The 23,289-nt window shown below is 36.6% G+C and overlaps 1 protein-coding gene across 1 annotated transcript in view; it reads right to left on the bottom strand.

Annotated features, from left to right (window-relative positions):
• LOC106142860 (uncharacterized) overlaps positions 1 to 23,289 on the bottom strand; it is a 125,355-nt gene continuing 102,066 nt past the window's right edge. Inside the window, exons 3-15 of the mRNA XM_013344781.2 lie at positions 13,615 to 13,736; positions 9,182 to 9,970; positions 8,822 to 8,962; positions 7,832 to 7,956; positions 7,105 to 7,233; positions 6,567 to 6,735; positions 5,976 to 6,139; positions 5,449 to 5,616; positions 4,953 to 5,155; positions 4,436 to 4,601; positions 2,462 to 2,595; positions 2,017 to 2,131; positions 1 to 1,935 (exon numbers count right to left, since the gene is read on the bottom strand). Of these exons, the coding sequence (XP_013200235.2) occupies positions 325 to 1,935; positions 2,017 to 2,131; positions 2,462 to 2,595; positions 4,436 to 4,601; positions 4,953 to 5,155; positions 5,449 to 5,616; positions 5,976 to 6,139; positions 6,567 to 6,735; positions 7,105 to 7,233; positions 7,832 to 7,956; positions 8,822 to 8,962; positions 9,182 to 9,970; positions 13,615 to 13,736 (4,036 nt within the window). The 3' untranslated portion in view covers positions 1 to 324. The remainder of the gene's footprint in view (positions 1,936 to 2,016; positions 2,132 to 2,461; positions 2,596 to 4,435; positions 4,602 to 4,952; positions 5,156 to 5,448; positions 5,617 to 5,975; positions 6,140 to 6,566; positions 6,736 to 7,104; positions 7,234 to 7,831; positions 7,957 to 8,821; positions 8,963 to 9,181; positions 9,971 to 13,614; positions 13,737 to 23,289) is intronic.

The following is a 23,289-nucleotide window of genomic DNA, read 5'->3' as shown; positions in this document are numbered from 1 at the left end:
CATATGTAGTTTTTAACAGTGCTTGAGGGCACACCTGCCCATTCATTGAAAAATAAAATAATATCATATATTTATCAGATCAAATAGCAAGAGTTACAAGACGTCTTTACTAAGTATTTCGACTTAAATAATACTGAAAAATATAATACCTTAAAGGCAATCTGAGCGATGGTCTGTTTCAGTGGCAGTTATGTTTATACTAATTTAAAAGCATATTACAATATTTACATTAGCCGACATAGTTACAGGCGAATAACTAATACACATAATCGCTTTCTCATGTAATGGATCGGTACGATTCGGCGCAATTTACAAAAAGGGATATTAGTTGTCGATGATATTGAGGAACTCTTCAGGGGAAACGTGGAGGTCGTCAACAGGTGTTGGCTCCGATGCGTTCGGGACCGTGTTCTTGAGTTCGCCGAATGTGTATGTGGTTCTCTTCTTACTCGGGCGGGAACATGGGCGCGGGCCGGCCGGCAACGACGCCTCGCAGTCCAGACTCGCTCTCTTGTTCCAACAGAACGGCTGCCGCGGCTCGGCGCCCGCAGACATCGGCATCGCCATGTGAACTCGAGATTTACACAATTCGTTATCGCTCAACTGCCGCTTCAACTTATCTTTCCCCACGACCAGTTGGAAGCCCCTCACGCCGTCACACTGCTGCGATTTATCCAGCCCTATTTCGCTCAGTTGTCGCTTCAACTTTTGATTCGCCTCAATGGGACTGGAACGCGACGGTTTATCGACTAGACTATTCTGTCGCGTCCTACTTTGGGTCAGCGGTCGAGATATCGAGTTGCCTTTCGATGGAGCGGTGTCATGGTGACTGCTACCGGACGAACTACTGGTGTTAGTATTAAACGTGTCTTTTTTGGGGCTATTTCTTCGCAAGGATTCTATTACACTGTAGAAATGTTCGAGTTCACTATTACTGTTATTTCTTGATCTGCTGACGTTGTTAGTACTATGTCGATGAGGTCGGATTTGCACGCGCGGCAAGTGCCCGTAGCTGCTTTGCCGCGCGATGCCGACGCTACTCTGCCGTCGCGGCATGCTACAACTCTTCGGCACGAATACCTCTTGAGACATGAGTATATTTTCGTAAACGTGAGCGTTATCTAAATCTTCCTGAGGAATGAGATTCTGCCGGCTATCCGTTGTTTCTTTTTTCTGTCCCACTGAACTACTCTTTTTGTGCCCCTTTCTAACCTTACCGCTAACGTCGGATATATTTTTAGTTATTTTACAGTCACTGGCACTGCGCGGCAAGTTGGCGTAACCGTGGTTCCCGCTTTCTTGCTTTTGCGGTTTTTCCACTTGGGGAATATTAGGGATATTTTCTATGAGTCTAGTGGATTCGTTATGTTTTGGGGCTTTGGAGGGATTGGCTTTTGCGTGGTCGGCTGTGACAGTTTGAGGCACGACATCGTGACGCTTGCGGTCCACGTCGGGCTTAGACGATTTGTCTAACACTACTTTAGTTTTATCACTCTTACAAATTTTGACACTGAACCGGAAGGGCGGTTTGAACACAACTTGCAGCCTGGCTTTCTCACCAGACAAAAGGTTAGTTGCACTCTTGGACGGTCTGGCCTTTCGTGTGCCCTTTTGTACATGTCTATGAGTTCTCTCTGTTAGATCTAAAGGTATGGATTTGGATTTTGGTATTACTGTCGGCTGCGGTGAACTTAGTAGCCACTTCTGTACTTTTGTCAACGCTTCGGTATCTTTTGTCGGGGAGGAAGGATGTTTTTGCATGGAACTATAATCTATGGTTTCTTTCTTTACTTTCGTTTTTCGTTTTTTTACTTTTCCTTTGTGTTTGGATAAGATGATGTGTTTCGGTGACTTTCCTTCTGCGTTCGTGACGACTGCGGTGCTTTCTTTTGTGACTTTGTGAGCTTCCTCTGGTTTCGGCGGCGTGGTGGGCTTCTAAAAAGGAAAAAAATAAAAGATTAAACAATTATTTATGAGATTTCACAAAACTAAATTAGGTGATGTTGTACTACTTACTCTCTTTTTGTTGGCATGCGACGGCGACGCTTTGTCGCCCTGTTTCTTGGGGTCCTTCTTGTTACGGTATGCTCGGGTACGCAAAGCCACTTTCTTCTTCAGAGGGAGCTTAGATCTGTAAAACAATTTTACATTTATTTTCCGAAATAGTTGTTAAAAGTAAATCACATGTCTTCTGGACGGTGGACGAAAGTGTAGTAGTATTAGAGTCGTAAGCGAGAGGTCATGGATCAAATCTCACTGTCTTGAATTGTCTCTTTGTCTATGAATGCTAATTGATGTTCTATAATGAAGAAATTTTCGTAAAGAAACCTACATATTCAGGCAACTATGATTCAGGATCACCTAAAGTCGATCAGCAGTCGCTTCGCAATAATAACTTTCCCACTACTATAACGATTGTCATTAGTCGCTAGCATTTTACACAGATAATGAACATGCTTACCTCACAGCCGTATGTACAATAAGTCCTTGGTCGGGTGCGTCGGGCAGTCGGACGGTTTCGGTGGTGGACGAGTGGATTATGGTCACAGACTTCAACTTCTTGCCATGGCGGCCCAGGAATCGGGTGCTGGCAACCTGGAAAAATGATTTGATTTTATTAAACACTGGCCATAAATATGTTTATAAGCAATAAATATGTTAACACGTAAAAAATTGCTCAATTTTAAAGATTTTCCGTAAAATAAAATCTAGTAGGCCGACGCGTTGCGTTAAAATACCTTGATCGACTAAAATCGCGTACCAAAGGTACATTACGTATTTTTCATACGTTCACTGCAAAAAAAATGGTTGATGGTTTTTCCTCTGTAACAACTTCTGTAGTGTAGAATATATAGAAAACATCGAGGAGGAGGAATCAAATTAAATAAGAAAACTTTAGGTTGTAATTAGCGTCTTCGATATGTCCAATTCACACTAGGAAACATTAAAAAAAACTTCAGCCAATTAGCATAGCGTACGGTTACAATTTTAAATTCATATCAAATAGAGTGCATACATACATATAGTTACGTACATTTGGCAACATAGAAAAACATACTACTAAAACGTATGTATTAAGGCGGCTTAGTTTTATTATAGCACATATAAAAACTATGTCGTTTTCTTCACATTAAATCACTAGCTAAAAAATAAGTAGGTTTGCGAGCAAAGAAAATATTTCTCCACTAGCATCGACTGTGTAGTGTTGGTTTATTTTAATAAATTCCATAGCATTTTCTACTGCACTCCATCACCGGTACCTTATATAGTGGATTAAAATTGAGAGTGTTTTGCTTCAATTTCTATGGCGGCGTCGAGCGCACGGCAGCAACGCTGGGGTAAACAAGCTGTATTATTCATTTGTCTGACAGCACTCGACTTAACAAAGTAGGAATAGACGGTTTCTAGTAAGAAACAAATGAGAAAAGGACGAGAACGATATAGAGGTTGCAAAATTGCTGAACTTTTCTTTTTGGCTTTATTTCTATTTTTTTTTATTTATTTAAAGACATCCGCGGACGACCAGCGTCGCGGCTCACACTGTGACATTTGCTGAGCGGAAACCTTTTTTCGATTTAAATTGTCATATTTTTATTTGTATTTTGTACCTAACAAAAATTTGTTTTTGATTGAATTTTAAAATAAAAAAAAATCGTAACTTGATGACAATTTTGCCAGTCAATTAACTAGTATCTATTAAAGAAATTGCATATTCCATATTTCACGAAAAAGGCATGTCCTCACGAAAAAATATTTTTCAATCTGTTAATACGGGGCCCATCGTCTAACTCCTCAGTAATAAATAATAAATAAAATGACAGTAATTATATCTTCATTGAATAAAATAGAGACAATCATAAAAAAATGTAGTAGAATCCTGTTATAACGACGGCCAAGGGACCGGTGACATAACGTCGTACTAACCGGAAGTCGTATTAAAAGAACAGAAAAAAAAATGTTTTTTATTTATCAAATATTACAGATATATGCCTGTTTAGGTGACGAGCAAATAAAAAAACTAATTTTAATCAAAATAGTTATTTATTAATAAAATTTTGCATATTTGCATTTTGTGCGCGTCACTCGTTACCCGCAAATTCGTACTGCCGTAAAATATGTAAATAGTCAATTTCCAATCAGGGTGTCGCGCGGGGCGATAGCTGAGATAGCTATTCATTTATTTCATTCTTTCTAGGAATTGCATATTTGTAAACACGGCAACGCTCATCGTTGTAACCGGACAATTATGTGTGAAATTCGATCGTTAAAAGCGGTTGGTCGTTATAAGCGGAGTTGCAATAAACGAATGTCATGTCATTAAAAGTTATACTAGAACCAAACAAATGCCTAAACTTGCGTCGCTAAAAACGGTTGGTTGCTGTATGCGAAGTCGTACTAAACGGACTACACTGTATATTAGGCAAAGACCACTCACCAATACGGCAATGACAGCGAGTAGGATCAGCAGCACTGCGTACCAGTGTCTGAGCACCCACCGCTTGAAGCCGGCGATGCTCTCGTCCGACAGGAGCAGTTTGCGCAACGTCGCCAGGGGACCTGAAGGGTCCACCTCGCGACACTTTTGGAACACGTCGCAATATCTGAAACGAGAAGTCAAACGATTTTTACATTTAAAGTGGAAATGTGATGCATTTGAATCCATGTTGATGCCAACAAACATTTTGTTGAGTACAGGTTCATGAAAAGAAAATGTACCAGGGGACGGGTAAACACAAAAATATTTTCGGGTACCATCAATAATCACTTTTGATTCCACTTATATGAATAGAATAGATTTCTTTTCAAAATTGCATACTTCTATCACTTACTAATGTCAACATAAGTGTAGGTATATCTACAACCGCTTCCAAAGCGTGTAAAAGAAGCGACGGAACTAACTATACTGCAGCATTACAAACATACATTATACATCCAAAAAATATAGAACTCACCCGTTGTAATCGTTACAAGGCGTGCCAGGTTTCGCATACATATCGGGCACATCGTACGGCGGCGTGTTCCACTGGAATGAGGACAGGCACGGGCGGCCGGGCTTGCGGCAGCACAGCTCGCACGCGGAGCGCGGGTCGTCCTTGCGGGGCGCGCACTGGCAGGACTCCAGACCGTAAGCCAGGCAGATCGAACCGGTGCACTCCTAGAATACAGTTAAATGAGACCTTGGTTATTATTTTGTAAAAAATATGCTGTTTTTTTCATAGACAAATGAAGTTAGGAGTTAATAAAACGTCTCTACCGGGTCCAGGTAGAACTGAAATGCCTAAGAAATCCTTGCTTGACGCTAAAGATGATACGCGAGCCAATAGATTTAAAACTGATGATATTAAAGACCGGACTAAGCGAAGAGAATAATATTAAAAAAAACTAGTCCCTGACCGAAGCGTTGCGATGTAAACACCACTCATAAAAAATTCATGCCGTAATACTCACTCCCATATAACAGACGAGTTCCTTGTCGCATCTAGTCCTGTTAGGTTTGTGTCGGCTCGCGGGGCAGGCTGGTCGCTTGCCGTCGCAATGCGCGGCGTCGCGACAACCGTTGTCGGAGCGACATTTGTCGCCGAACTTGAGCGTGCATGATGCTGTACAGCATGGACCCTGTAAAAAGAATAATGTGTTTGCTTTTCAACTTCCATAGTATTTGGATGAGTGTTGCGAAATTCAAGAGGTGAAACTGGACTAGAATGGTTTCGAAATAAATACGTATCCGTGTGAAACGTATTACCAAAAAAGTGATAATGATAAAGACAGATAATCTAGTCCAAGATGTCTTCGTGTTCCAGAAAAACAGTCCCGCTTCGTTATCATATTGATTGTCCAACATAAAGAGAGACAACATGAATAAGTTTTTATGAGACAACCCAGGACACTTGGCGAAAATTAGTGATGGGACCTAACCCCAAATGAAAGCGACAAAGGATGGACAAAGTATATTTTAATGAGACCGAAGTACCAACCTGACTAGGACTACAGACGCTATGTTCAGTGAGTGTGCACGGCTTGTAATTGGGTCTGGCGGCTTGCGGTCTACAGCACACGTCCGTACATTCTGACGCCCAGCCGCAGTCACACTCCTCGCCTTCTTCCACCACACCGTTCCCGCAGATTGCTGGTTGCGGCTCTGAAAATAAGTTAGAAATAAATATTTAAATGAAATTGCAAATCGGGGCAGGACAGTTTCCGAAGACGTCGAGGTACAGCCATACTGTTTGTTTCTTAAAGACCTATTCCGGTCATTTTCGTTCAGTTGTGGAGAAATCAGCATGAAAAAATACAGACAAGTTCTCCTATCCTCTCCCCTCTTCTATCCGTTGAATACAAATAATACGCATTTAATTTATTTCCGAAAAATTATTAAAACATATGAATCTGAAAATTACAGGGATACCTCGACATGAAAGAGCGCAGCGGACTGTTACAGTTGTCAACCGTGCACCTGCGGAGACCGCTGTCATTTCGGTTTAACAAAGATGAGGTGAAGAAGTGATACTTTGGTTATAATAAATGCTGCCTAATAAAAATATAGGGTTAAGTAATGTTCCATTAACCTGTAAAGCACCCTTTAGGCGACCTGGCCTTATTGTTCAACACTGGGTCGATGGCCTGCAAGGAGCAGGGCGAGAACTTATTGTTGTTCTTCTTGTCGCCGCTGGTGGCTCGCGCGAACATTATGAAGTTGCCGTCGTCTCCGAACGGCGTGCAGCGCTCTGGGTCGTGCTGGAGGAGAAATGTAAATGAAAATGCAATCATAGGCGTAAGGAATGAAAAAGATTATATAAAAACACGTCTTTATCCCCTGCGTCTGTCTTGAAAAGACTGATAGGCCACGTTCAGTTTTAGCTCAATTAAGATGACTATTTTAAGTAGTCCTTTATTATAGCTATTGAACAAGACTCCAAATTATCGTGAACAATAAAAGTGTTTGTCAATAAAGAGTTATTTCCAGTACTCGTTTCAGTGAAATGTTCCAAAAAAGATTTTCGTTTTATACATTGGTAAGTACATTTATTAATAGTATCTACGTTGTTTAAGTACGTGGTGAGTGTCAATTTCCTCAACTAGATTTAATTTTTTTTAACTACTTACAGGTGATCCAAAGTTATGTCCGATCTCGTGCGCAAGAGTGACGTGTGAAACTGCCGGCGGGACGTGCTTGCCGTAGTTCAGGAGCGTCACGATGCCTGTGTTTAGGGATTTCATACTGCCGCGGTAGTGCTGGAACAACGGAATACGAATATGTATAAGTAAAAACCGCAAAACTAAATACATCGTTAATTTCCTCCTTTTTGACCACGTACATAAAAAAAAGACCCAGCCGTCATGGCTGTGTATTTATATATCTGTCAGATAATTAGTTTCCTATTTATTTATTATTACATATATATAAATATAACTAAAGATCAAAAAACGACTCTTGAAACTTTTCTAAAGTTTTCTTTCTTCATGATTGCTAAAAGTACATACATTCATACATAAAATCACGCCTCTTTCCCGGAGGGGTAGGCAGAGACTACATCTTTCCACTTGCCACGATCTCTGCATATTTCCTTCGCTTTATCCACATTCATAACTCTCTTCACGCAAGCTCGGCGGTTTCGGGTACTCTTGATCTGATCCGCTTGATCTTGATTGCTTTAAAAGTATGTAATAATTATGGCTTATCGTAATTTCATTGGCGAAATCACGACTGCACATCGTGATTTTGTTGATGACCTTCCTAGTTCAAATGGGCGAATCGAACTTATTCATTGTATTCCATATTCAGAAAAAGTAAAGGTACTTACAGCACCTACAGAAGAAAAATGTCACTTACCCCATTCTTTTCACAAACACCGCCCGCATTTTTGAGGTCCCCCGTCCAAGCCAGACCCAGCGTGCCCATTTCAAAGTCTCTGTATGTGAACATGTACGCCAAACAAAACGCATCGTAGTCCTCCTCTGCAAATTGTACAAATAAGTTTTTTATTAAGCTAAGTGATAGGTACATATTCAAACTAACTGTAATCAATACAATGTTTGTGTACCTACGAATAAAAAATCCACTAGTATTTGCTTTTGGTCATGGGATCCTATGAAAAATATCTAAAAAATATAGTCCCTATTTGTTTGCGAGTCACCTTTAGCTTACTAAAAGGTTTAAATTAAATGTTATTTTTAAACAAAATAGTTAAATTCTGAACATCAAAAAACTATAAAAACAAAATTAAGCAGCTATTGCCTCAGTGTAAATTATGATACAAAATTATTTTCTGTCATCTGTACATTAATTATATTCATGAAAAGTAGGAAATACAGCAGGTGGAAAATTAACCTGATCAATTGTAAAGGTCTCGCAGACGGCCCAATGGCTGTCTGGGGGCCAATCGGAACCTCCCTACCACCGAAATAATTTAGTAAACTATATTACCAAAATGACTTATGTTGGCAATTTAAAGACTTCAAGGACTTAATTTATTATTCCAGCGGTGTCTCTAGAGCGTTGTACACTTTATTGATTACATGGGCAACAAGGACAAACGATTGAAAATACTTTAAAGATAAGAACTTCCTGAAACGACGCCTTAATATATATTTTTTTGTATTTTCGCTATTATTTGTATGAAAACTTTATAATTATAATAAAATATTATAAAAAACAGTCATTGTAAAATTTCAAGACAGAAGCCCGCGTTGCTCTTCTTCGTCTTATATATGGTTTTTTGTCTTACTATTAATATCTTTCAAACCATCAGTCGCATTATATGCTAATAGCGAAACATCAAAAGAGCAGCATTAAATTCTCAAAACAAAAAATTGATCTTACCTGAGAATAGCTCCAAGTATTTCTCAACACCATAATTATTGGGAAACCTGTAAGCTGGATCCTTCAGAGCGTCTAATGTGTGGACCTTTATCCTTTTTATCATAAATGTTATATTGTCTGGCTTCCCGTCCTGGTTGAAATCTGAAAATGAAATGAATCCCTTTAAAATAATAGTAATGACTGATAGGTTTGGGAGAGTGCAATCTAAACTCCCAAAACAGCTAAACAAAATATAACGCTTCTTGAGAGATACCACACCCACGATTAATAACCCATTTCGGTATAATACAATCGGAGTGTATCTTTCAGAAATTAAGACAAAGGCTATGCATAGCAGGTTATTTTTTATAAATAACTCACCTGTAACTTTATATATAGCGTTAACTTTTTGTACATGGCGAGTCATAACTTCTATGCACGCCTCCTCAGACCCATACCGCTGGAAGAACATGTGATCAGCTTGTAAATATACTAGACAAGTGGTCTTCCTCGGGTCTACCGTCGCTCTCTTATTGACATGTCGGCCGTCATCAGTTCCATTGGCCGACAAAATACCTATTGGCTCTTTCTTAACTAAATCCTTACTAATATAAATAGTTTTCTTCCGCTCATCGAGCATCCGTCTCGATTCTTCAGAATCGTATCTGACTTTCGTTACAAGATTACTTATATCGTATTTAGGTTTTGGTTTCTTCGTGCTTGACTCCTTCTTGTATTTTTCTTCATCTGTGTTTCGCGTATAAGTGAAATTTAAATCTAAAGGTAATTCGGGATTTTTCTTTGGCTCGTCATCTTGCATTTCGTCTTCGGGGAGCCATCGTTTCTTGCGTCTGTTTATTTCGCTGCGCAAGTCTTCCGTAAAATTGTTAAGAGTGAGGTCTTTTAGGTTTCGATGTTCGGTGAAATTGAATAGTTCACCGGGGTAGTCCCTGGTGTTTTTGAGGTGGAGAAGATGTGAGGCGCAGGGTGAGCCGTCCTGCTGGGGGTGTTCCACATCGGAGCGCCTGTAGATGACGCTGTGCATGTTGGGATGGTCGATGTTGTATCGTGACAGCGGCTCGATGTAGTACTCCTCAGTCGGCGTCCAGATGGTTCCATCAAACAAACCTTCAGATGTGATGACGCCGTACACATGAGATGAGTCGTCATCTGTCGAAGAAAAAAATACTGTGTTAACAATAATAATTCAATTTTTATTATTGATGTAGGTACAATTAGAACTATGCGAGCAGAATAAAGAGGCAGCAAATGATGAACATTATTTAATTTTACATAAAAAAACAGTAAAACATACTTTCGGGTCTAGTAGAAAACCGCACTTTCATAAATGAAGGAAATATTAACCCAAATAACCCTTTTAAAACAAACCACTCGGGGACGCATTTATAAATGGCGAACGATATTTTATGCAAACTAATTCGAGGTGCAAAGAGCTCGCGGGCCTCGTGAATGAATTAAAATCACAAGTTGCAGTCGCAGGGAGAACCGCCCATAAATAACTGTAATTACCCCATCTTACCCTCCACCTTCCATTTCATTAATTTTCAGATAAATGAAAGAATCAAATGAATAAAACGCGGGTTGAGCGAGAAAATTCTAGAATTTGACGATGTTTGTTGTCACGGTCGATTTCGGAGCGTGTGTCATATCAAAGGGCTTCAGATTCCAATCCACAATGATCGCTGAATCGGATTAAACGCAGATTAAGCGAATACTTTCCAGTAATAGAATGTAAATGGAAAATATTTCCTTTGGTATCTGCTCCTATTCAACAATATTACTTTAATTTATCATCATTTATTTTTGTATTCAAGACGAAGTACGAAAGAACGATGGAAAATTTTAGTTAAGTATTTCTATTTACGAGAACTAAAGAGATTTAACTTTAAGAAATGCGCCCCATTAAACTTTATAAGTAATTTCATCAAATTTCACTTTGTCACCCGATTCCAGATGGGTCCGGAATATATTAATCCGTTTTATTAACCTTCGCACAGAATGTACAAGTTTCTTGGGCCTATGTTTAATTGCCTGTTTCAGCGACGTGGAAAATAGCGAATGGCCGTGAATACATATTAACAGAGGCATGAATAAGATTGCGGGATGGTTTTCAATTCTCTGTGGAAGCGATTAAAAGTTCATTGGGCTTTAGAGAAGACATACGATCTGCTCAAATATTTTTTGTTTATTATACACAATAGCAATTTTTTAAACGTTGCTTACATTATTCTGTCAATAGCGAGTATTTCCTACCTGAGGCTAGGTGAAGAAGTGAGACAAGAAGGAGGTCAAATATACCTATAGATGATTGATTTTAATGTGAGTATTGAATATGATGTGAACTGCAATTAAAAATAAAATATCTCATTTGAAATTTGAAAGTACTTACACTTTAGGTTCTCGAAGATACCTTGCGCTATTCCAGAATTAATATTATTAAATCTTAGGTATACTTATACGGACAGATTGACGCACACCATGAGCCCAAAAAAGCCGTGTAATTTCTGACGTGTGTGCAAACCATAGTTTATTGGTGAGATCAAGAGATATATAACAATATTATTGCACTATAAAATTGCATAAAAGATTTATGGTGCATATTAAAGATCGTGTGTATTAAACAAATGTATTGAATTTTATTATGTGAATGTTAACATCAATACGTTAGGTATACTAAAGCTTAGTTTGCTATTTCCGATTCGATAATTTGGAGATGTTGATGCCACATTTTAATAATTTCTTGTCAATTCTTTTTGAACAATCCTAACAGTTTTATATAATCTGTGACATGGAATGGTACAATTATAGAAACAAAGCTTGGCCGCGGGAATTAGGTGATGCAGTATTACAAAGAAATGGACTGTTACTGTTACACAATAAGTACTCGAAAGTAGTCTACATTATTCGCAGACGTAAACAAATAGTATAAATAAGGATTTTTCTCCTTACTTATATATATGTTACGTAAATAATATCATACTTCATCATTGGCATGATAACATTCAGGTGAGGACCGGATAGCTGCACGGGTCAACTCTTCATTTCTCGTTTTTTAATTTATGGGGACCCGGAATAATAGATAACATTGTCAGGGTGAATAGGAAGAGGTAGATTATGGAGAAATAGAGTAGGGTAACACTCGGGAACACGTCATTCAAGGAGGTTGAAATGGCGCCAACGATGGCCGACGCGACGTGAGGCACGAGCTTCTTTCGTCTAAGGATACACTGCGCACAGACCCTAATTTACCAGTGTAAACATAAACGCACATATTATAAATAAAAAATACAGTGCAGTGCAGGGTACTAGATTAAAATGTCCATATTGATTTGGCTCAAAAAACAATTCGGTCCTTTTCAGCGCAAAATGACTGATTTTTTATTATTTTTGTATGCCTCTATCAAACTGTGTTTATCAATGCATCAAGTTAAAACTATTGATTTATATTTAATGTCCTTTAGTTGAATATTTCGAGGAAGGGAAGTTGATTTTTTTTGTTTTTACATTCGATGTAGACCCGCCGATCCTCGCTTTGAGGCCATTGCGACGTGCGTGCCAATCCATTTTTGACGTATTTTTGCGAGGTACTTAATATTCCACCTCCATACGACGGAGGCAGGGCGGTTAGGCGTCGTTAGAGGCTTTAGGCGTCCCAGATCTTTGCGGTTTGTGGACTCTATGTGTATTTACGTAACGACACGAGAGCGGAAAATAAAACCCAGATTCAATTTCAGCCACTGCTCAAGTGCCCATTTCACGATTCTAAATAACAGTTTTTAGTAAATATAGTACTAAGATGTGGTTTCGGACGCACATACAGGTTTGGTAAGACTCCGATCGATTTATAATTACGGAAAATTAATTACTTCCTAACAACATGGCTATCTTTGTACTGATTTATTAGGGTTTGAAATATTCAATTAATTACTTACAGTCAAACTTATATATTTGTACTAAACGTTCGATTCAGCAATTACTTCGAAATTGGTGTTTGTGTTCAACGGGTTCCGTATGCCGAATGAAGCAAGTTTTGAATTGTTAGGGCATCACGATGTGATACACAATGGTCGAGTTGTATCGGTAAGTTGACTAACTTGCAGAGCTGTAGCTGGGAGTGATAAATTATAGGTTAAAAAATATATAAGGAAAAAAAGGTTTATAGTCCTTACTTATAACCATAGAGATGGAATAAGTCATTAATTATTAACCACTCGCCACTCTGCTCGACAAAAGAATCGCCTAATTGGCCAAGTAGAGGTCACGGACGGTCCCAGTTATGTTGAATCACTCAACAGAAATTAAGTTTGAAAGGGATTGATATTAACGACTATTGCCCTTATAGACATTACTAACTTCCAAGTTTTCCATTAGCTTTATGAATTGTTAAATCTAATTATAACGAGAATTTTATAAGATTGAGCTACAAGGAAGGTAATTTTTATTCCTTTTTATCGCCATTTATTATTTAAGCTTCTAAAAATTTGACATACACATCCGTAGCCATTGCCTGAGGATTTTATTATTTGAATCCACTAAAACCACATGGTGCCTCTCATTAAACTTCGAAATCGATAAACCGACATAGCTTTTTAGTGGTACTTTCTAGATATTTAAGTTATTCATTAACACATTAATTGACATTTATGTACATTTATTTTATCCAATTAGAAAGGGACAATCTTAAGTGTAACCGTGAGCTAATTTATTTTTGTTTTGATCAAATGTTTTATACGGCTCAAGCATGTTCTTGTGAATAAGGCTATAAAAATGTGAGAAATTCAAAGAAAACTGACCTTCCAACTTGCCAGAGTAGACTTGTCCAGTGTTGAACTCGACTGGGCCGCTTGACGAGTGGAACTGGACCCCGTCCGCAAACACCGAGCTGGGATCCGGCTGTAGCACCAACTTGAATTCCCTGCAACAAAACGATTATGTCCTCATTTCGGAAAAAATACCTATTTCGGTTTTTTCTGCCATTTGGTTACCATGTAAGTAGTTAAATTCAGCTTTATAGGTACTACACTTACACCAAGCCGTGCAGTATCGACGGTGACATAACACCCACCCAATGATCCTGTTCTATAGTAATTTCTTTACTTGTCTGGAACTTGGAGAATATTATGAAGTAAAATTGCACATAAGATCTATAAATCACTGAACTTGAATTATAAGGACTCATTGACATAAAATACATTAAATTACAGGGCTCTGATTATCTTTAGGTTAATAACATTCTAAGCGAATTAGAAACAAAAAAAACCAGCGTTATTCTTTTTTCATACATACATACACATAGATAAAATTACGCCTCTTGATCTTTTTTCATCATATTATTTTTATAGATGGCCAGTTCTAACCTATTCAAATTTGTTTCTTTTTGCAAAGAGGTTGAGTGACTTTGTTTTTTAAAACATGCGAGGACATTGCATCTTTTGCTTGTCTTTACTTTGATGTTTACATAAAATGTTATTAACCAGTAACAACTTTCCTTTTAGTATATGACTTATACAATATTGCCATAAACATTTGCATAAAAATATAGTTTTCTGTGGTGTTTAAGGAGCTTATTTTAGTAAAACGTTAAGAGTCACGTGGTCGCAATATATTAAAGTTACCGTGTGATTTATTAGCCATTACGCTGCGCTTCACATTTTAATACCAAGAGTTTGAGCTCTCCGCCGGTGCTAAATTATACTCAGGTTTCCGCAAGTATATACAAAAACCCAATGAAAAGATAGTAAGATACAGTGGGTCATATTATAATAAAAACACAGTGGGTCGCATATAGTCGAAAATCACTAAGATGTACACTAAAGTGACGACGACACTAAAATACGACACTAAAGTGGTATACTTTTTTACATGTCCTACATGTAAAACATGTTTGTCTCCTACATGTTTTTACATTACAAAATAAGTCATCTTTGATTAAATTATAAAACTAAATATTGATGAGAAATGTTCACTGTTCACCAGTCTGCTGGAAGAAAATGTCTTTCGAAATAAGTTGTTACTTTGCCCTCCCTTAATAACTTAACATTTTCTATTTCCATAAAAATCCTAAATCTACTTTTAGTTACAATTCTAAGATAATAAATTCTTACTTTTACACTTACTAAAAGTTCCCCACGACTGCATGCGCGGCACGGCATAACTATAACGTTACTTATTCGTTATGCGCAAAAAAGGGTTGTCATTCGCAAATCTGATGGTTTATTTTTGATATTCGTCAAAACTGACAAATTGAACAATGAACCTTTCACTGAATTGTAACAAAAGAAATCCTTGCAAGCGTGGGTAAAACAGAGCCAAAAAGTGCTGGCATCCAATTAAAACCATCAAAATGGAAATTGATCCCCTCCCTGATATCGTCATCTCCTGAACATTGTTCATTTGAATCTTCTCGTTTGAAGGATATTTGGAGCGTGCGTAATCTGCAAGAAATCTGACGCTTGTTAAAGGTACTTTGAAGGTAAGTCCGAGATTGAACCACCGGCGACAAAATTGCGTTGAACTTTTCAACAAACTTCCATAAATTAAAATGTCATTGGTCGATTCGCAGCGAATGGATCGAATAATTGAAAACATCTACTTATTTTTATTTCATAAGTTAGATTTTATTATGTAATAAATTTTTACAATTAATTCACCTGACTTATATCTATTTTTAATTACTTTCTTTATTAATAGCAATGGAAATATGATTGTGACTAAGTTTTGAATAATATTTTTTATTCTATCGCATCGATTCATTAGTATAACCCGAGTGAAAATAATAGATAATTTCGCATTGTTCAGAACTAAATCCTTCGAGTGCCATCAACATTATGCATTGAGAAAGTTTTGCTTCCAGTGAAATGTTTCTCAAATAATTAAAAATTCGTCAATTCGTATAAGATACATAAACAAGATTAGGTTTTAACAATAAATTTGATCTGTCAGTTCAACTTCTGCTAAGATTGGAAAAGTTATTTAAAGTCATGTAAATGTGAGTCGAGTCGACATTCTACCACAGAATATAAAAGTACTAGAGGATACTACTTTACACGTATTTATCACAAACTAGCGACCCGCCCCAACTCCGCACGGATAGCATTTATAGATATAAATTAGTTGTTAGTAATAATTTAATATTATTACAGGATGGTGATTTCACATACTAGTAAAAATCAAAATTTAATGTTACAAAAAGTGAATGTCATCATCCTCAGCTTGCATCAAAACCTTGTTTCCAACCATGCTTTCCCTTATCGTAATGTATAAATAACATATTATATTATTTATAAATATAAAGCGCACGTAACATATCTTTATCTTTTAAAATGTTACAATGATCGTTGTTCACCCAGCGACTGTATTATTTATCAATAGTATAATACAACGCGAAAGTTTAAAATAATTTACATAGATATTATGTTGTTAAAGGCATCTACATGTTGAAACGAAAGTAAATATAGCTTCGTAACACGGGACTTTGCAAGTCTATTGTTATTGTTTGCCGACGATTCATAACTTGATTAGCGAATTAATTACCTGAGTTAAAGCGGTGGGTTCACCAAAATTAACTGGGAGGCTTCGCTGTAATTTGAGATAATGCCTATATCACAATGGCGGGACGAAAACGTAGAATTAAATTAATTATTAAATTAATATAACGGTAAATTAATTTTTCTAGAATATTAGCAAAACTGGTAATAGGGGTGGCGGGAGTGTGACAAAAATTGAGGACGTTAAGATCCATTTAAATGTTATAATTAATAAGGTCAGTGAAGAACAAAAGCAAAATCAATATTAAACTATACATAACAAAGTTTAATAAGTTATCAAAGCTTATGACAATCTATTAAAACCGTTTAAAGTTCTTACAATGTTGTTGCCATAGAAAATTGGTGTACAAAATGGTCCCAGGCAATTATTCCTGATATCTGCCTCTGCGGGTAGAACATAGTTTTTAATAATGGTATAAAATATAATAAAAGTTTGTCTCAGTTCATAAATCCTACTACTATTATAAAGGCGAAAGTTTGTATGGATGTATGGATGTTTGTTACTCTTTCACGCAAAAACTACTGAACCGATTACCATGAAATTTGGTATGTAGGTAGCTGAAGACCCAGAATAACACATAGGCTACTTTTTATCCCAGAGTTCCCGCGGGATTGATAGGGTTTCCATGCGGACGAAGTCGCGGGCGGCCTCTAGTTATTTTAATATTTCATTTCACCTTAACTCGAGCTAATATAAATATCAACCACCACCGTTGTAGTTAAACTTATATTTAGAAGTAATATAACAGAAAAGCAATTTAGTTATATGGAAAAGTAACTGGATTACTCCGACGCTGTTTCTATCCCGAGATCAAGTAGGGTTGCCTTCTATTTCTATTTTCATTTCATAAAATATGATTAGTTGTAAATTATGATAGCGCAACCAGCTCCAGTTGAAATGAAATAATAAATATCTAAAGTAGTTCATATTGCTAGGGATGGAAACACCGAACGAGATATTATTTTTTGTGCAATTGCTTTTCTATGTAAATGATTGGCTTACCTACTTGAAACGAAATGCCTAAATATAAAATTAAACAAGCTATAATCCCATCTCTAAAGAGGATTACTTTAGGTTAAATGGTAAGTTCAATTATATATATTAAAATTGTGATTTCACTCATAATAACTTATATGAAAAGGGATATATGTACATATTTTGTCCTACAAAAAATTTCTATTTTATTTATTTTTCATAGCTGACATTCTGTTAAATTAATCAAGATAGTTTGAAACTATAGTCTTACCTCATCCTCCATTTCATTATTCATGCATTATTAACATAAGCCTTACTATTTATAAAAAAGAGGAAACCCTAGTTTAATATAGCAAAATTTAATAATTTATGTAGAAATAAAGTGTAGAATTATACGAGATGTAAATCACGAGAGCAGGTGATTGTAATTAACTCAATGTAGAACGTGTACGACTTCACATATAATTCACTGGCATTAGCACGCAACTTTGTTTGCTTTTATTCTGGGGAGAATTTGCGAAATTCTTAAGATACAACAGATTCGGTAATTTTCTAAAAGAAGAAAGGGTACGTCTCGCTTTTGCAAAAAGTGTCTCCCGCGACATTTGCAGGGGAAGCAACACACTCGTGGCTTATATTGAACCATGCTTACACAACCAAATATTTGTTTTCCCTCACCACAGGTCATTTATTCTGATAATATGTTTAGTGTGATTGTATATACTTAAAATGTATAAAATATTACTAAGTATTTCAATTGAATTATTTCAACCCTGTGTTATGAATTAGAGTAAAAAGTGATTAAACTTTTTAAACGAAAACCGTGCAGCGCAACCAGTAAATTCATATGAGAACCATGCCTAACACCAATCCCTAGAGGGCTATTACCTTACCAATCTATTGGAAAGGCGTGAATATGATTCACGACTTCACGAATCATATACCCGTGGCATATTTCAACCATTGAATCTTCGCACATTCAATGGTTAAAATTCAAAGTAAATGTAAAGAAGAAGGATAGTTGCACACTTAATTAATGAAATTTTCTTATATCATTGATAATAACGACAAATAGTCGTAGTTCTTAAATCAAAAGGAAATGGAAAGGTCTTTTAGAAATATTGCGAATGATTTAATACCTTTGAGTGTAAAATTATTAAACACTATTATTTTTACATTCACATTAGAAATGCGGCCACATTTGGTTTAAAATAAATACATCAAATAAACTCAAAATGTAAATTTATGAATGGCCTTAATTTAAACCGACAATGACAGAACCCGAGGTTATGAAACCAACAAAATGTCGGGAAATTCAAGTTATCTTCGTCCCATACCAGTCAGTCCTTATTTGGCGAGGGTATCTAAAAGTCTGAAGTTATTAGCGAACGCAATTTCCAAAAGCCATTAGTCATCTGCTCCCAGGGGTTCGCTGTTGTGTTGGTATAGGGAACATCAGACCTCCTACACAATGTAAGATTGTCTTATAAGACACCACGGTATGTTTTGTAAACTTTCCTCAAACTTTTTAACTTCTTTGGATAGTGACTTGAAATAGCATAAAAATAAACATGTAATGTAAAATTTTTCATGTTGTCGATTAAAAATATATCATTTATATGCAGTTAAACCTTCCTCTGGTGGGGATAACAAACATGAGGTATACATATATGTATGCCTTATTGTTTTGTTCATAATTCCAGTAACTTATGCTTAAAAAAATAAAAACGCAATAATACTAATATAAATGGTGCACGTAAGATAAAGTCTTACCAGATAGCGCCACGGCACAACAGGCGAAAAAATGTTTGGTTAGCCAAGACATCTATTTAATATGAATGATTTCCATGAGAGTCGAAAATAACTGGAATTCTTCAGATCTTTTATTAGATTGCCAAAAAAATAATCAGGTAAATTTTCAAATGCAAATGAGATCGCAGTTTTTACATTGATATTATACAAAGTCTCTCATTACACCACTAGTGAAGAAATTTTCTGCTTCAGTACCAAACGAGTACATCTACATCATAGGCTTAAAATAAATGATTATTCCTCTAAAATGCTTTAAATCATAAGAACACCAAAATATTTAATCTATAGAATGCAGTCTAACAAATAGTCTTCAATGTAACTTGGTTTTAAGGCACTATTTTAGATTATTTAAGACTCAAACCTGTCAGTGCCGTTTTTTAAACGCTCAAACGACAGAAACACAAATTAAAGCTAAGTATTCACGCAACCCTGTACCTGTCTGCGACACGTTGCACGCAGGGGCTCTCCGCATTTACCTGCACTATATTCGCCTACAAGTGCATTAAGCACTGACCTGATTTCCAGTTGTGATTCGGAAATGCGACTTCCGTGTAGCGATGCTTGTCTTCCCCAGTTCAACTTAGTTCACAACGTGCGGTAACTACGTACACCTAGTTGTGTAGGGTTACCAAATTGCTGGGAAAGAATGTAAACAAAGTAAATATCTCACAGCGTATGGAGTACGAGATAACCTCTTTCTCTCATCTCTGCGTGTTCCCAGTTGCACCTTCCGCCAAAATGCTTCAAGACAAATAATCTTTTCAACTAAACCACCTCTACCTGTCATTAACCGTCAGGTGTTGGAACCATTTGCGTTGTCCCTTGGAAGGTGATCCACTTGAGATCACAAGTAACGCGAGATGATAATACTCGTATGAAGCTACTCCCAGAAGTACTTATAACGCATAGATATGGGCGTTCTTAGACATACATAAATAAGGAGGAGGATATGTAGATAGAACTAAGTTATCTATGCTAGCTAACAATATATAAAACTGGGGTGCACTAAGATATACATAGTTTGTTATTGCAAAACATATTTAAAACACATTTTAAATACCTGTTACGGAAACAAAGTGAACCAAATTACACAATGTCGTTGTTATTTTTTCATGAAACTGCTGTGTTACTGACGTTTTCTTTGAATCTTAATTTATGAAAATTCCACTAAGCATAAGCAAATTCTAAAAACATTATGGAATAAAATTATGCTGCCTGTGAACTAGACGCAGGATGAGAAAATTAATTTGCATGGTCTTGTATTTTATAATTACTTTTTTTTAAATGCACAATAAAATTTTTTTAACCGAGAAATGTCCGGAAAATTTTCGATGTATGAAAAGACTATACTTTAGAGGACTTTTAGAGGTACCCTCTAAATATCTGATAAAGTTAAATAGTGAATTCTCAATTTGGCGAATGGGTATGTTCAAAATGATTGCCGCCGAATTTTTACTTCTTCTTATGAAAGTTATTTATCTGTGAGTTTCTAAATTTGGGTAAATAATCATAAAAAATGTTAGCTTTTACTTGTTTTATTATTTTAGTCCTTACCTGCCTTAATTGAAGCATTAACATTAACAGCTGAACGTGGCCTCCCAGTCCTTTCAAGACTGTTGGCTCTACCCTGCAAGGGATATTAGACGTGAATATAGAATGTATTGTATATATGAAGCAATATTCGTAAAAATGTCACAAAAAATTGGCGGTTGGTTTTGAAAAAAATAAAAGAAGTTGTTTTACCCAAAAGTTGCTACAGTCTTCTTCCTCCTGGCGTTAGTCCCGGTGACATCCTCAAAAGAGACACACTACACTATGGAGAGGAGCCCAGAGAGCTCCTTTTAATCATGGATCCCGGAATTGGTGAATCAAGTTTTTTACACGAAGCGACTCTCGTCTGACCTCCGCAACCTTTGTAGGGTGTCTTCGTTATATATTCATTTGCCTGAATGTGCAGCTTTCCTCACAATGTTTTCCCTCACTGATAGACCATTGGTAAGTATCCAAACTAATTACAAAACTTCGAAAATAGTCAGTTGGTTCATGTCCGAGGTGGGATTTGAATATGTGCCTTTTACGCTTATCACGCATTTCAGCCACCTTACCGATTCGACCCGATGGTCGCATCGGTAAATTGATACTCGCTCCAGCTACTACCATAACTACTTACTAGATGATAATTATATATATAAACACAAACATGATCAATTAGATCCACTTCAGGCAAATGGATATAGCAAGTTATAAAAAGAAATATCAGTGATAGTGCCGGACACGCAATAAAAAATAACAATAACACCCTTAAATGAAAATAAACTAAGAACCCAACGGGTTATTAATATATACATATATATCTATTATATTTCTTGCGTTTATATCTCTTGCGGGGTAGACAGAGCCAACAGTCTTGAAAAGATTGATAGGCCACTTAGGGATAGGCTTATAATCTTGGGATTCTTCTTTTAGGCGGTGGGCTTGCAACCTGTCACTATATGAATCTTAATTCTACCATTAAGCTATATAGCTGAATGTGGCCCATAATATAAATATTGACAGAATTAAAAAAAAGTACCCATTTAACCGCTATAAACACCACACGGCTCTAGAAAAGTATTAAGGCGAGTTGCATGAAGAAAAATATTTAAGTATAACAATGGTAAACAAAAGTTTTATTGCCCTCAGATCTGCGTTAATCCTCCGTTTGCCGAAACTTTGGTGACATTGTTAAGAGTTTGGGATTGTCGGGACGTCTTTCAGTCGTAACCGCGAAATACAATTAAACTTGTGGTCAGTTCGGAAGTCACCCCCTTCCCCTCCTACAATCCCCCCTTCTCCTAAGTGGACAATAGACATCGTTCTACTTACAACTGTTCGATTGAATCTTAATTATAAGATAGTGGGGTCATCCGCAAAGATCTCAAGCACTTTGAATGAGTAAGTAAATCAATTTGCGGAAAACAAGTCTCAACGAATGACAATGGCATACCTACGGACCTAGTACCCACTTATAATGTCATGTCAGGTTCACACTTTCTACATAAGAATAATTCATAACAAAAATAAAATGAAGTTTTAATAATTAATATTTAGGTTTATTTTTTAATATGTTTAAATGCTTTTCATACAGTAAAATTGCATACAATTTGTAATAATGATAACCGCAAAATCAATCTATCATTAACCAATTTGCTTTCATAGCTTTCAGTTCCATTGTATTGGAAAACTTTGGATAAGTACGCAGCGAATAAATAAATAATTTACCATCCATATTAAACATCAGGCTTATTTGTCGCGAATCAATATTAATTAAACGTGTGTGGTCATTGATTCAGGGTTAACATAGCGTTAACGCTAATGCATTCATTATGGTTTAATGTTCTGGTTAAAGTAGCTTATAGAATCGAAATGCTTGATTCCGAATTTGAATAATCCACAAATAAAATGGCGCGTCAACCTTCGTTATGAAAGTGGGTGGGGTCGAGCGAGGATTCTCATTTCTACATTAAAATTTTAATCTTCCTAGAATCCTGGGCTTTTGAGATTAGGTGCCAGGACTGTGTTCGTTTGCCAACGGATGATGGAGGTACACGCACACAATTACGAGTTGAGTAATTAACTACAACTTTAATCAACACGTGCTGGCAGTGGGTTAACCCATATGTGGAAATGTCGCGAAATGGGACAGTCTTACCCAAGAACATTACTTTAAAAGCATGAAGCAAAAAGTGCCCACATTAGGAGAATGCTAAGTACAAACTTAATATTCTTTTTACATGTGGGAATGCGTTTATCAAGAATAAATTGGATAAAAGCATTTTCCAAAGGAATTTATTCCACATTTACAAAGTTACCAGAGGCAACACGGAATTCTTTTTCTGCATTAGTCATTCGAATACTCGTACACTAATGCATGTTAGTTTTTCTTTTTTTTGTAGTTGTTTCATTCATTAAAACATTAAAAAGATCTTAAATATTGATAAGTATAGTAAAACTTTCTTTCTTATTATAGAAACTAATTACGCAAGGAAAATACAAGGAGAGTGTGATTCTTATGTATGTTTCGCGAAAATATTTCCAGTATACACGCAGGTCGACACTATGAATAAACCACTACACATTCTTAATTCACGAAA

Source organism: Amyelois transitella, chromosome 9 (genome assembly GCF_032362555.1).
Source record: "Amyelois transitella isolate CPQ chromosome 9, ilAmyTran1.1, whole genome shotgun sequence".
NCBI lineage: Eukaryota > Metazoa > Arthropoda > Insecta > Lepidoptera > Pyralidae > Amyelois > Amyelois transitella.
Note: the sequence above shows the minus strand (reverse complement) of the source record. Positions and strands in the feature narration are given on the sequence as shown.